Raw genomic sequence first — 15,369 nt, forward strand, 5'->3', positions numbered from 1 at the left:
GCTAAAGGAATATAAACCACCTCTTGCTTGTTTAAAGCAGTGAAGGAACAAAATTACATAGGCAAGGAGGGACTTTTGTGTCTCCAGCCATGACTTCTGGTTAAATGCTCGAGACAAACTCAGGCTTGGCTTTTCCTTCTGCTCTGTGTCCCCTCTACCTGATGGAAGATGCAGGTTTGCTGAGCGCCAGGTGAGTGCATAAAGGGCTGTTCCCCAACCCCACCCTTTCACTTGTTATGTGCACTCAACGAGTGCTAATAAAAGCCTCGCAGGAACCTGACCACTCGCCTCATCGCCTACCCACGCTTTTCTCTCTCCCCTTCCCTTCCTGCCCTCTCCTCTCTTCCTCTTTTAAATACTCAGCACCTCAAAACGCTCTCTGGAAAAGGCCCGGGCACAGGTCCTGCTGTGACTGGTGTTGCTTTCTCCCAGGCAGATCCTCAGCCTTGGCATCATACCCCTCGAAGTTGACTGAGACCCGGCTCACCCACTTTCAGTTTTGCGCTCCAAATACTGAGTGTCTGGTAACTTACCCAGAAGTTCTTAGATTTCCAGCTACTCAAGCCAGGCTCTGATTTCCAAAATAATGCCAAATCTAGAACAGTTTGGGGAATGAAGGGATCTGGCTGAGGGGTGGGAGTTGGAACAGCTGCGGCACATCAGCCTCACATAAACAGAAACAAATTACTCAGCCAAACAAGAGAAGAGCAAGGCCCAGCTGGAAAAGCACGTGGATGAGTCTGCAAAGCAAAAACGTACCGGAGACAGGCCTCAATCAATGGAGAAGTTTATTTGCCAAGGCTAAGGACACACCCAGGAGACAGGTCTGTGCCTCTCTCCCAAGATGATGTTGAGGCCTTCAGTCAAGGGCAAAAGCTGGCTGGAGGGGGCAGAGGGAGGAGGGTGTGGTCACATGACTGATTGCCCCACGCTGCAGGAGAAAAGGAGCAGGTGGGAACGGTCAGTTACCTGTTTGTCTCGTGCTCAGTAAATCGGTCCTTTCCATGAGGTAAGGTGCACACAGAGCAGTCACCGGTGGAGATGCTGACCCTCTCGTCTGTCGCTGTCTGCTCAGGGGCAAAGGGAAAGGCAGCTTCTTGCAGGACTCAGCTTGCAGCTTAACTTTTTCTTCTTGGTTGAGTGAATTGAGGTCTCGAGTTTTTATCTTCCTTTCACAAGTGCTGACCCAGTGAGGCCAATCGTGTGTGATGAGGAGCCCCTGAATGACTTGGTGGAAAGCAGGGTCCGACCCCCTGCCCAGGATGCTTGGGAAAGCCTTGCTGGCCAGACGGAGGGGAAGGAGGCTCTCGGAGACTGCCCCAGAGGGGAGTGGCTCTCCACTGGCCACAGCAATGGCTGGAAAACAGCGAGCCCTGGGAAAACATGAAGGTCCCAAAGCCGGGTAAAGTAGACACTGAGTTTATTATTTGCCAGACAAGGGGAGGCTTCCATTTCATTATGACAGGTCAGGAGTGCTCTCTGAGCTGAAGGTGAACAGACAGCTGCGGTGTAGAAAACAGGAAGTTTTGGCCGGGCGCGGTGGCTCAAGCCTGTAATCCCAGCACTTTGGGAGGCCGAGGCGGGTGGATCACGAGGTCAGGAGATCGAGACCATCCTGGCTAACATGGTGAAACCCCGTCTCTACTAAAAATACAAAAAACTAGCCGGGCGTGGTGGCGGGCGCCTGTAGTCCCAGCTACTCGGAGGCTGAGGCAGGAGAATGGCGTAAACCCGGGAGGCGGAGCTTGCAGTGAGCCGAGATCACGCCACTGCACTCCAGCCTGGGTGACACAGCGAGACTCCGTCTCAAAAAAAAAAAAAAAAAGAAAACAGGAAGTTTTGTCCACAGTTCTGATTGGCGGAAAAAGCAAATTGTAAACCCTCTCAGGATCGCTGCTGTTCCGATTTGTGTCGCAGAAGCAGGAGTACAGTTCCTGGAAGACCCTGGCAGGTCTGGTCTGGGCTGCATGGCCCTGGAGGCTGCTATCTGAGCCCCTTCTCATGGGGGAGGGGTTTCTCTGGCATCCACATAGGTTAAGAGGCAGGAGCCCCGGGGCCTTGCGCCCATCAACCCCTCTCATCCTCGCTGCCTGTGACAGATGGACAAGCAGCTCTCCTGGCTGCAGAGACGAGATGACCACAGAGAGCCGGCAGAGGATGCTGTTACCAGGGCGCTAGGACAGCCAGCACACAGGCAGACGGAGGCACGCAGCCTGAGTCCCAGTCAGCTGGAGGACGTGTGGTTAAAATGCTGCCGAATGGGGAAAAAATCCTGGTCCCAGAAGCTGAGGTCCCTGTGGGTGGGGCCGTGGGGAGAGGGTGCGACCCAGGCCATGCCCAGGCTTGTGATTTCTGACCTCGCCCCAGTGCATTTATGAGTAAACCGAGGCTGGGAGGTGACCCCTGTACGGGGAGGTGTCCGTGGTGAGGGGCTGTGCCCACCACTGCCGAGAGAGTAGCACCCGTGCTTTTGTAAAGAGCAATATAAATACAGTTCCGTTCAGAGAAAACACAATAAATAGGTGGCGGCAATGGTGGGATGGCACCAAGCCTGCTCAGGTGGCCGGGCGCACACTGCAGGAGCGGGGACACAAGCCGAGGTCCTGTTGTTTGAGGTAAAAATTTATGGAAACGGTTCCTTGACAGTGAAATCCCTGCTTGACATTCAGATGGGCGAGTGCTGGCAGGGACTCTGGGCCTCCACCTGTAAGACCCAGACAGTCACTGGGGCTGTGGCTCAGAAGGACCCAGAGGTGGATGGACGTCCCTGCCCGAACTAGGGCTGCAGATGGCCCCACCTGCACCCTGCCTGATGCCCAGGCCTGGGCTGCCCTAGGCTCGGCCCACCTGGACGTCCACTTGGGGGGAGGTGCTGGGGTCCCGCCCTGCCTGGCCACCCCAGTTGCTCCTGGACAGCCGCAGCCTCAGCGCGTCCTCAGCCGCAGGACCCTGGAGAGGGGCTCCTTGGCGCTGGAGTAGATGAGGTAGGCGCCGGCTGTGGTGCTGAAGGCCTCCCAGTCCCTGCAGCCGACGGTGGGGAGGCTGTGCACCGCCACGAAGCCCTCGTAACCCTGCCACCTGCGGGACAGACAGCGGCAGCCAGGTCAGCCTGGGCTCTGCGGGGTGGCTCTTCTTCCCGGGCTCCCACCCGCGCTGTCAGGGACCCAGCAGCTCTGGGTCACATCCAAGCCTCTTCCATCCCCCACTGGCACGGCGTGGAGAGATTGATTCTGGGCCACGAGGGCCTTCTCATCTGGCAAAGCAGGAGGCTGAGGCCCAGAAGAGGAAAGATTCCAGATCTCACCAAGATCCCAGTGCTACCTCCTATCCACCCAAGATCCTGCCCCCAGGGACCCCCAAACGTGTAGTTCTGAGGGTTGGCCTCAATCGTGAGGTACGTGACTTTCCCCAGGGCCCCCTCAAACACACACAGGCCACCACGAAGGTGGAAGCCCCTCTGTCCTCAGACACAGGAGCCCAGCTGTCTGCCCGCTGCTCTGCAGCCCCACGTCAGGGGCTGCCCCAGGCCCTCATTCTCACTCTGGGCAGCTGCTGGTCGCCAGGGTTTGCCTTCAAAAGGACTCGTTTATCCCAGGGGCTTCCATTTCTGAGGCGTGGAGTCCCCAAGGCAGGGTGCCGACACCAAAGGGCACGAGTTGTTTAAATTTAATTAAATATTAAATATGAAAGTATGAAAATAAATTCTTCCAGACTGCTTTCTGGAGAAGCCGTGGTGGCTCCTGTTCTCACGGGAAAGAGCAGGGTGGGATCCCCCAGGATCCCCCACCCACTCCACTACCCATCTTTAAAATGCCTCCAAACAAATGGGGGAGAACCTGTCAGGGTTTTGCTTTGAGGACAAATCACTTACAATGTTTATTCACACTGTTCATCTTTTCTTCTAAAAATTCCTATTCATATATATTTTTTTTGAGACAGAGTCTCGCTGTGTCTCCCAGGCTGGAGTGCAGCGGAGCTATCTCAGCTCACTGCAAGCTCCACCTCCCGGGTTCCCGCCATTCTCCTGCTTCAGCCTCCCGGAGTAGCTGGGACTACAGGCGCCGCCACCATGCCTGGCTAATTTTTTGTATTTTTAGTAGAGAAAGGGTTTCACTGTGTTAGCCAGGATGGTCTCGATCTCGTGACCTCATGATCCACCTGCCTTGACCTCCCAAAGTGCTGGAATTACAGGTGTGAGCCACCGCGCCCGGCCAATTCCTATTCATATCGTTTGTCCATTTTTCCAAATTTAAAAACACATCTCTTATTAGTTTGTAAGGTTCGTTTTCTGTCGTATGTGTGGCAAAGAGTTTGTCTTTTGCTTTTGAATAGGATGTCTGTTTCCACAGAAAGCTTTTAATGCAGGTGGTCAGACCCAGTGCCTTTCCTTCCAGGCTTGTCTTCTTCATAGAACCCTGAGGTTATGCAACTTCCCTTAGCTTTTCTTCTTTTTCACATTTGGACTTTTAATCCATTTAACATTTATTTTTATGTACAATGTGAAGTGGAGTAAGCTTTGTTTTCTTCCAGATTACATGAAGCTAATCTCCCAAATCATATGGAATTATCAAGTAAAGCCCATCCTTTTCTCATTGCTTTCAAATACAGTATTTATGGCCAGGCGGGGTGGCTCACACCTGTAATCTCAGTACTTCGGGAGGCTGAGACGGGCAGATCACTTGAGGTCAGGAGTTCGAGAACAGCCTGGCCAACATAGAGAAACCCCATCTCTACTAAAAATACAAAAATTAGCCAGACATGGGCCAGGCGCAGTGGCTCACGCCTGTAATCCCAGCACTTTGGGAGGCTGAGACGGGCTGATCACAAGGTCAGGAGATTGAGACCATCCTGGCTAACACGGTGAAACCCCATCTCTACTAAAAATACAAAAATGTAGCTAGGCATGGTGGCAGGTGCTTGTAGTCCTAGCTACTCGGGAGGCTGAGGCAGGAGAATGGCGTGAACCCAGGAGGCAGAGTTGCAGTGAGCCAAGACTGTACCACTGCACTACAGCCTGGGTGACAAAGCAAGACTCCATCTCAAAAAAAGAAAAAAATTAGCCAGGCATGGTGGCCCATGCCTGTGGTCCCAGCTACTAGGGAGGCTGAGGTGCGACGATTGCTTGAGCCTGGGAATTTCAGCCTGCAATGAGCCGAGATTATGCCACTGAACTTCAGACTGGGCTACAGAGTGAGACCCTGTTCCCCCCCACCCCGCCCCCAAAATAAATAAAAGGAGATATTACTAAAAAGTTACCAGGCCCAGATGGTTTTATAACTGAATTTAACCCAGCTGTCAGAAACGAGAGAAAAATCCTATTCTTCAGACTATCCCAGTCCACAGGTGCAATTAGAAAGCCCTGCAGTGTGTATTTACCGTTAGGCTTCATTTTAAACTGGATACAGTTAAGTCCCCGAAAGAAAACCACTGAGCAATCTCATTTCCTATTATAGATGCTAAAAGCTTAAAGATAGGCAATTGGAAGCCAGTGGCCTATTAAATAATTCTGCATCATCACCAAGTGGCATCGGGTCTAAGAATGCAAGGAGATCTCTCACTATAAATCATGACATCAGCAGTAAACGTGGCGGACCGCATCACGCACTCACAGATGCCAAAGGAGACCCCAGTCCTGACCCGGACGGCCCACAGCCCATCGAATGGCCATGCTCAGATGTGCTCGTTAAATTAGAGTAAGGCAGGACAGCTGCCGCTTCTGCCGCCATCCAAAATTGTTCTGGAAGCTTTATCTAGGGAAGCAAGCTAAATAATCAATTAGAACACTAGAAATCAAGGGGAAATGTTCTTTATTCTCAGAGGTAATTATATTCCTAAGTCCCCTGAGAATCTTTTTAAGAGAAGCTATAAGAACTGATAGTTTGGTTTGGTGGCTAGACACAAAAAATGATTGTCATGAGCAGCTGCAAATGAAAATTAAAAAAAAAAAAGCCAACCCCATTCGTTAAACGTACAATACTTGGAAAACTCCTAGAAATAAATGTGTTGAGAACACCACAGTGTCTATGAGCTAAAAATTAAATATCAACGACTCCCACATTAGGATGTCCACACACCGCATCCCTGCCAGGATCCAAAGGCAGAAGCGCCAGCACTTGTGGGTCGTGGCTACACCTGGGGCAGGGGCCACTCAGACCCCACACAGGTGCAGCCAGCAACGGGCTGTCCAATGGGCCCAGCCAGTCTCGGGAAATGACACTTGACTTGGGACTCGCTGTGAGCCAGTGGCACCTGCGAGAGAAGGTGAACCCGTCAAGAGGAAACAAGGCACTGGGGGGAAGCCGGCCTCGGTGAGCCCACAAGGGGAAGGAAGGTGCTGGGAGGAAGCCAGCCTCAGTGAACCCCTCAAGAGGAAGCAAGGCGCTGGGGGGAAGCTGGCCTCGGTGAGCCCCCAAGAGGAAGGAAGGTGCTGGGAGGAAGCCGGCCTTGGCAGCTCATTACCTGTAAATAATACTGTTCACTGAGAAGCTGCGCCCATCAAAGGAGTTAGCAACGACCAGGAAGTAATCTTCTCCCACCGAGAAAAACTCCCAGTCCAGAGCGCTGCGGGAACAAGTGGGCGGATATTAGGACACAGACATTGCCGGAACTGGGGGGTTGGCCTGAAGCCACCTCCAAAATTCACGGAGGAGGAGCCGGGGCCAAGGTGGGGAATGACTTTCTCACAGTCACATATGTGTTGGTCTATTCCAGGAAAATGTAAATTAGTTGTTTGCTTAAAAAACATTTCAAATTTTATTTTATTTATTTTATTTTATTTTATTTTATTTTATTTTATTTTATTTTGTTTTATTTTATTTTATATTTTTGAGATGGAGTCTCACTCTGTCACCCAGGCTGGAGTGCAGTGGCGAGATCTCAGCTCACAGCAACCTCCACCTCCCGGATTCAAGCGATTCTCCTGCCTCAGCCTCCTCAGTAGCTGGGATTACAAGTGTGCAGCACCACGCCTGGCTAAGTTTTGTATTTTTAGTAGAGATAGGGTTTCACCATGTTGGCCAGGCTGGTCTTGAACTCCTGACCTCAAGTCAGGCCCACCTCGGCCTCCCAAAGTGCTGGGATTACAGGTATGAGCCACCATGTCTAGCCTCAAATTTTAAATTGTGGTAAAATACATATAACATAACATTCCCCACCTCAACCATCTTTAAGTGCACAGATCACAGGTATTAAGCACGTTCGCATTGCTGTGTGGCCGCCAGCACCATCCACCTCCACCACCATCCACATCCTGCAAAACTGAGACTCTGACCCAGTAAACATCGCCCCCCACCCCCTCCCCAGCCCCGGCACCCACCACGCCACTTTCTGTCTTTATGAATTTGACCACTCTAGGGACCTCATATAAATGGAATCACACGGTATTTGTCCTTTTGTGCCTTAGCTGAGACTCCAGTGACTCAAGGTTCATCCGTGTTGTAGTGCGTGTCAGAATCTCCTTCCTTTTTAAGGCCGAGTAATGCTCCTCTGTGTGAATGGACACGTTGTGTGTATCCATCCGCTGACGGACACTTGGGGAATTTCCTCCATGTGGCTACTGTGAATAATGCTGCTATGAACACTGGGGTACAAAAGTACACTTTTAAGAGGTTAAATCAATCAGAGAAGAAGTCTCAGGCTCCTGGCACCTGCTGGAGGCAGGAGCTTGGTTTCCCACTCTGGACACTGCACAGAAATGGAATCACAGTGCTGTGGCCTCCGTGCCTGGCTTCTTCTCTCAGCACTGTGTCCTCAGCTGGGAGGTCAGCAGCCGTGAGGTCACTCCAGGAGGGGCCTGCAGGACCTGCTGGTTCACAGATATTCTCCTACAAGCGGAAGTTGTTTCTTGTTGCAAACAAATTTGCTGTGTTCTGTCTTAGACAGGAGTCTCGCCTGAATTTGCAAAGGGTGCATCTGTGCTTGGGGACAGCTCAGTTTGTGGGTTCTGACAAGTGGCTCCCCTGGAACCTTTCCCCGCCGGGAACCCACCTGCTGAAGTGTCAGCGTTAGCCCCACATCTCGAGATGAGGAAATGGAGGTTGAAGCCATGCACACGCAAGCATCTTACTGACACGCAGTCCAGGCCAGTGCCTCTGTGTGCAGCAGCCTCAGGGCTGTGGCCAGTTCAGACAGCAGAGGGGCCTCATCCCTGTGTTTCCCTGCAGGCAGTTGAGGGGCCGGCCTGCAGCAGGAGCTCAGACAGGACCCTGGGAGAGGGAGGGATCATGCAGGTGTCCAGCGACAGGAAGGGCGGGCAGAGTCCATGGGGCCTTGGGCTCCTCACTCCTTCGGTCAGTCAGGGTGACATCTGGAGCCACCTCCATTAATGGCGGGTTACGATTTGGTTCCCATGGAGCCCGTGCCAGCTCGTCCTCCTCCCTCGTCGCTGGGAGGAGGATGAGGATGCCTGTGATCACATGCTCTGGTCTGGAGGCACGGCCGTGGGCTCCGAGTCAGTGTGAATCCGCGGGGTTACTCCTCAATCGGATCTGAGCTCTAAAACCCAGACCAGAGGAAGACAAGCGGCCACACTGGATGTACCAGTGGTGGAAGATCCTGTCTGGCTGCTCCAAGGCTCACATCAGAAGCCGGCTTTGGTTTTACCACAAAATAAGGCATCTAGTGCCCGATTCTGCCTCCAAAGCAGCCCTGGGTCACACCTGCTGTAGGACAGATGTTATCCTTCAGAATCACGCCCTCTGGCAAATGCCCATCATCGGACAAATGGGCGGATGGAGCGTGACTCAGCCACGAGAAGGGGGACGCTCGGACCCATGCGGCCACACCACCAACCCAGAGGACACGGTGCTGCGAGAAAAAGCCAGGCACAGAGGCCACAGCTCTGCAATTCCGTTTCTGTGTGTGTCCAGAACGGGAAATCACAGAGACAGGAAGTGGGCCCGGGGGTGCCCGGTGGGGAGGGAGGGGCTGGCAAAGGGTGTGGGGGGCTCCTTCTGAAGGGAGGAGAATGTTCCAGAATTGACTGCAGCCATGGCTGCACGTATTTGTGGATTTAACAGAACCACTGAATTGTAGAAAGCAAACACAGCAGACCGTTTGAAGGCAGTCAGAGCCAAGGTCACACACAGAAGCCATGAAACCCCTCAGCACCCTGGAAAGGGTTTTGGACTCGGTGAGGCCACAGCACGTCTCCCAGAAGTGCAGGGAACTCCCCATTCTGAGTAGAAGGGCTAGGAGTGTGACTTTCGTGTGCTGTTTTGATAGTAATTATTAAACATTACCTTAATTAATTAGTAAGTACTTTCTGTGTTTCATAATTTAGTTCATAAACTGTCCACACCACTGTCCAGTGGTGACACGGCCGTAAGTCACAAGTGTGTAGCTGCGTCCCGTCAGCTCTCGCAGCTTTCAAATACTGAGGTGTCTGCCTCATCCGTTTCTAGACTGGCATCGTCTCCACGACTAATTTTTAATCACAGTTCATTCTCCAACTTGTCTTATTCTAAACGTTGTTCTAAAAACCCTCATCTATGTTTTGTTCTCGGCGTTGACATTGGATGGGGTGGATTCATGCTGGGGACACACAATTGCCGCTGCTGCCCAGTGCCTGTTTCTCCTGCCACGGCCGCCAGGCCACGCAGGGGCCACAGAACCCACTCACCCCAGAATCCCCAGTGTCCCTGGCAGGCACTGCTGCTGACTCTTTTTCTTTATTCTGAGAGTTCTTTTTTTTTTAATTTTTAAAAATCAAATAAGTAAGATACGAGTAAGTTAACATTGTCGTCCTGTGTAAAATCAGCAGTTCAGAAGTAACAGTGCAAATAGGAAAACTCCTTCCTGGCCTGCCTACACACCCCTGCAGCCCGCCTGGTCCTGGGGTGACTGCTGACGGTGAGGCACTCCCTTCCAGAGTCTTCTCTGCACTTCCATGGGTGCGCACAGCTAAGCAGCACACAGCGGCTGGGCTCACTCCTCCGTACTCGGGTCATGAGATTTCGCTGCACCTCACCCAGCCCTTTCCACAGAGCAGTTCATCTTGGAGACTTTTCTCCTTGAAGGGTCTAAAGGTACGCGTTGTTGTGTCTCTCAAGCTGAGATTAGAGCCCAGTGCCCAGGAGGGGTAGGTGAATCGTTACCGAATGAAACAGGAGTGCATGAAACCCGAGGAAACCTGGGAAAGCCGCCGGCTCCATCCCAGGGTGGGCACGGGCCAGATTCCAGCTCCAAGCTTGACCCATGACCCTTGGCTCTGGGATCTGAGTAATACAGATTCGATTGCAGGTTTATTCACAGATTTCTGAATCCCACCCCAGAGGAAGCCCCATGCTGGTCAGGATGGTTACGGATTCTCAGTGCCTGCTGTCCAAAATGTGGGGCCCACCCAATCTCCCGTGGCCCCGCAGAGTGTGTCAGTCTGGAACCATCACTTTCTTGTACATACAGACCCACCCTCCATGTCCCCTGGATCGCACGTCTGTCTCAACGCGCCAGTCTCCGTGTCCTGGGGTTGTCCGGGAGGATTCAACATCACGGAAAGGGAGTAATCATGTCTGGTGGCAGCTGGCATCAGCAGGCTGTGGGCACTCGAAGCCTGCACCTCACACCTGTCCCCGTGGGGCCTCGGCTGTCCCTCCACACGACGGGCATGAAGCCCCCTCCTGCCTCCACTGCCCAGATGAAAGGAGGTGACGGGTGTGAAGGGGCAGAACTCTGCACACAGCGTCCGGCTCTGGGAACCAAACCTGTGGCTCAGGGCAGCACTGACTTCCCCAGGCCAGTCTTTCCATGGGAAGGGTGGTAAGGATGAGCCTAATGGGGATTCCGACATGGTGGGCCTCCCAGAGGTCAGCCCACCTTCCCACTGGCCTGCGGTGACGCATACCTGCAGGTGAGGATGTCCTGGAACTTGACAAAGGCCTGCGCGGTCACGTTCAGCTCGTAGATGACTGAGTTGATGACGTAGGAATCATTCTGGACTTGCATCTCCACATCGTAGCTGTGACTGTTCGCCACAGCGAGGAAGATCCTCTCCCCGATGTGGAAGACCTCCCAGTCCGCAGCACCGAATGTCTAGGACCAAAGGAGAGCAGGTGCAGAGGTGTGGTGGGCAAGTGCAGAGGTGTGGGTGAGCGGGCGCAGAGGTGTGGGTGAGCGGGCGCAGAGCTGTGGGTGAGCGGGCGCAGAGGTGTGGATGAGCGGGCGCAGAGGTGTGGGAGAGCGGGCGCAGAGGTGTGGGAGAGCGGGCGCAGAGGTGTGGATGAGCGGGCGCAGAGGTGTGGGTGAGCGGGCGCAGAGGTGTGGGAGAGCGGGCGCAGAGGTGTGGGAGAGCGGGCGCAGAGGTGTGGGTGAGCGGGTGCAGTGATGTGGGTGAGCGGGCGCAGAGGTGTGGGAGAGCAGGCGCAGAGGTTGTGGGAGAGCGGGCGCAGAGGTGTGGGAGAGCGGGCGCAGAGGTGTGGGTGAGCGGGCGCAGAGGTGTGGGAGAGCGGGCGCAGTGATGTGGGTGAGCGGGCGCAGAGGTGTGGGAGAGCGGGCACAGAGGTTGTGGGTGAGCGGGCGCAGAGGTGTGGGAGAGCGGGCGCAGAGGTGTGGGTGAGCGGGCGCAGAGGTGTGGGAGAGCGGGCGCAGTGATGTGGGTGAGCGGGCGCAGAGGTGTGGGAGAGCGGGTGCAGAGGTTGTGGGTGAGCGGGCGCAGAGGTGTGGGAGAGCGGGTGCAGAGGTTGTGGATGAGCGGGCGCAGAGGTGTGGGAGAGCGGGCGCAGAGGTGTGGGAGAGCGGGCGCAGAGGTGTGGGAGAGCGGGTGCAGAGGTTGTGGGTGAGCGGGCGCAGAGGTGTGGGAGAGCGGGTGCAGAGGTTGTGGGTGAGCGGGCGCAGAGGTGTGGGAGAGCGGGTGCAGAGGTTGTGGATGAGCGGGCGCAGAGGTGTGGGTGAGCAGCACTCTCCCTGACTGTCCTCAGGGCTGCCACTTGGCAGGACATGGGATCTTGGCACAGCCCACTGCCCGCTGAGCTGCAGGTGCCAGATGCAGCACTCCTGCTGGCAGCCTCCTTGGCCACCACTCTCTTCCTGCATATTAGTGCCAGCTGTGCCCACCCCTGCCCACCCACAGCAACCATCTGTGTGACTTGCTTCTCAGCAATCCATGCCTCCACCTACTCCAGGCCCCAGTGCTGTGTGTCCTATGAGCACCACCTGCTGTTTCACCTCTTCCAGGAAGCCCACCCTGATCCCTCTAGTCCCAGCCTCAGACACTGAAGTAACTCTCGAGTTTTCTCTTACACGCTCTCCCTGGCCTTGCAGTTTGGCCGAGGCTTCCCTCTGGCTCTGTAGACAGAAGCCATCTCTGGGTTCCTGTGCTTGCCATTCCTCCACAAATCACTTACCACCCTCAAGAGGCAACAGGTCTGGGGCTGCACATGGAGGCCCAACTGCAGGCACCTCTGCCACCATCCTTGAGCTGCAGGAGCCTGTCTGCATGTGGAGCCCGCAAGGCGGAAGCTTATGCCAGCACATTGGGGATAAACGTGGCGGGGCTACACGGGGAACGGGCAGGCTGCTTCCCTGGGGACAGTGTCCCCCCAGGCCGAGCATCCCTGCACACGGTCCCAGGCAGTCATGGCTGAGGACAGAGCTGGTCTTGCTGCGGGGCTGCGTCTCTTCCTTACTCACCCCCGTCCAGAGAGCCTTCTGCCTGAGGGACATTGTGTGCCACCGGGCCAGGTGCGAGGCAGCTCCAAGAGCCTCTCGTGACAGCAACCACTGGGATGTTTTCTATTTGCCCAAATCAACTGGCAAGGGCCCGGCTCAGACGCTCCCGGGTCTGATGCGACCTGCCCTCCGCAGTAGGTCAGGCACCCTCCCTTGTTTGTATGTTCAGGACAGGGCTGCCCAGGCGCCTTCCGGTCCCCCTGACTGTCCGGCGCCTGCCCGGCCGGCTCAGGTGCTGCAGGAAAGAGAAAACTCTGGGCCCAACGTCAATGTGCGTTCTCCACGCCCAGCAGGGGGCGCCGTTGCCCCCCCCCGACCCCGGAGAGCCTGGGCTGCAGGGGAGGGCGATGTGCTGCACGGGAGGGCGCGGTGCCGGAGGACGCGGTACTGCAGGGGAGGGTGCGGTGCTGCAGGGGAGGGCGCGGTGCCGGAGGACGCGGTACTGCACGGGAGGGCGCGGTGCTGCAGGGGAGGACGCGGTACTGATGGGAGGGCGCGGTGCTGCAGGGGAGGGCGCGGTGCCGGAGGACGCGGTACTGCACGGGAGGGCGCGGTGCTGCAGGGGAGGACGCGGTGCTGCAGGGGAGGGCGCCACAGGTGAGGACGCAGCTCCATGGGCACCAGGCAAAGTCCCAAGGCAGATCCACAGCCGGTCAGAGGAGCGCATATGGGTGAGCTTAAGCTAAGAGACCAAGACTCACTAGGCAAGGACATGGGACTAGGACACCTGGCAGCGCTGAACCCCGGGGAGAGGGGCGGGGCCAGGGTCTGACTGAGGCTTTCCTGGGTAAGCGTGCCCTCCCCTCCTGCGGCTCCACGAGATGTGACTATTCTATCTGCTGGAGAACAGCTGTCCAAGGTCACCCCATGTCCTTCAAGGGGACTCTGAGATGCTCTGGGCCGGTGGGGCCTTCAGCATCATCTGGACTTTGCCTCACATGTGGGCGGGTGGGAGTGTTACACACAGGCCAGTTCTCTGACTTAGCAGAAGGGAAACAGTAATCAGAATGTTAAACCCTGGGCTCCTCCCACACCTGTGCTGAGGAAACCAACTGAGTGGGCAATCCTCATGTGTGTACTCATCTGTACACGTGTCTGCACACACCTGCACGCACACACACACGCACACACCAGCACACACAGGCCCATACCTGCACACCTGCGTGTACGCATACATACAAACATGGATGTGCACTGTGTATGCACACACACAAACGCACACACACAGGCACATATGCTTACATTTTTACATGCACACCCATGCACATGTGGATACACATGCAGATACACAGGCCTGCTCGTGTATACACATGTACACATACATGTATATACACACGCAACCATGCACATGCATGTGTGTACATGTGTACGGTATGTGTGCATGTGTGCATATGTGTATACTTGCACACATGCCTGTACATAAGCACATCCCTGCAGGCACACACATGCACCCACCTGCATGTCCTCATCTACACACACGTGCACCCACATGGCAAAGCTCTCCCCACATTGCTGGGGAACACTGAAGAGACATGCTTCCAGCCCTGGGCGTCCTTCCAGTGGAGCCCCCCCACTTCTCAGCTACTTGCTGATGCTCACCTGTGTTGAGGCAGGTCCTGATGGACTGCTGGGGCCAGAAGAGCCTGAAACTCCCTCTCAGGGAAAGCCCCGGAGGGCCTGCCCTGTAGCAGCCCAGGGTGCTGGAAGACCCCGAGCTGGCTCTCTGCACACTGTGTAGAGAGAGCTTACTGCAAGCTGGGGCTAAGCCGGGCACTGCATCTCAGGGATGAGTGAGGTGCCCTCCCTGCCCAAAGGAGCCCTGGAACAGGGGCTGCTGCAGATGGGGAACCATGGAGGGGCTGCCTGGGGCCTTGGGGGCACAGAGGACGAGGGCCCAAAGGCATGGAGGAAGGACGGGGAGTTGGCGACAGGAAGCAGGGAAGGAGCTGGAGGCAGAAGGAGCTGCAGGACAGACACAGGACTGAGGGAGCCAGGAGGGCTGGGTGCACACAGAGTGTGGAGCAGGGGCTGGGGCAGGCCTGCAGGGCCTGGGTGCTGTGGAAAGCAGTCGGGCCTCCAGCCAAAGGTCACTGGGGAGCCAGAGGAGGCTTTTGAGCAGAGCGAGGAGGTCAGATGTATGTGGACAGCTCTGAGACCCACAGGAGGTAGGAAGGTGTCAGGACAGAGGTGAGCCAAGTGCTGTGGGGGTGGGGTGGGGTGGGTCCCACTCCCAAGAGGGGAAAGAAGGATGGGGTCCTTGGAGACAGGGGCTTCGGGAGACCCCTCAGAGAACTCGGTACATTCCTAGGGATGGAGACAGGGGCTTCGGGAGACCCGTCAGAGGACTCGGTACATCCCTAGGGATGGGTGGCACACGGGCTGCTGTGTGAGCCCTAGGGAGGGGCAGGTGGCAGTGCTCTGGCCACAGCCCCGAGGCTGGTGGAGACTCTGGGTTGGGAATGCCCAAGATGGGCAGTCTGGTCTGGTGGGACCTGCAGCACTGCAGCCTCCAGGGCAGGGACTGTGCCCACGTTTCATGGGGTGGTAGGGAGCAAACCTTGAGTTGAATCTTGGTTGGAGCCCAAGGTGGGGTGTGTATTTGTTCTAGGACAAGCACGTGTCAGCTGTGGGGGTGGGTGTGGAGGTCTGTCCAGGACATGGCAGTGGCGGGAGTCGGCGCTGTGTGGCCACTTGCCTGGCTGCCGC

The 15,369-nt window shown here is 55.6% G+C and overlaps 1 protein-coding gene across 1 annotated transcript in view; it reads right to left on the reverse strand.

Moving 5' to 3' along the window:
* Positions 1–773: 773 nt before the first annotated feature.
* Positions 774–15,369, reverse strand: part of TSPEAR (thrombospondin type laminin G domain and EAR repeats) — a 209,626-nt gene continuing 195,030 nt past the window's right edge. Inside the window, exons 10-12 of the mRNA XM_037985430.2 lie at positions 10,841–11,028; positions 6,460–6,561; positions 774–3,078 (exon numbers count right to left, since the gene is read on the reverse strand). Coding sequence (XP_037841358.2) covers positions 2,925–3,078; positions 6,460–6,561; positions 10,841–11,028 — 444 coding nt within the window. The 3' untranslated portion in view covers positions 774–2,924. The remainder of the gene's footprint in view (positions 3,079–6,459; positions 6,562–10,840; positions 11,029–15,369) is intronic.

This window comes from Chlorocebus sabaeus, chromosome 2 (assembly GCF_047675955.1).
Source record: "Chlorocebus sabaeus isolate Y175 chromosome 2, mChlSab1.0.hap1, whole genome shotgun sequence".
NCBI classification, from domain to species: domain Eukaryota; kingdom Metazoa; phylum Chordata; class Mammalia; order Primates; family Cercopithecidae; genus Chlorocebus; species Chlorocebus sabaeus.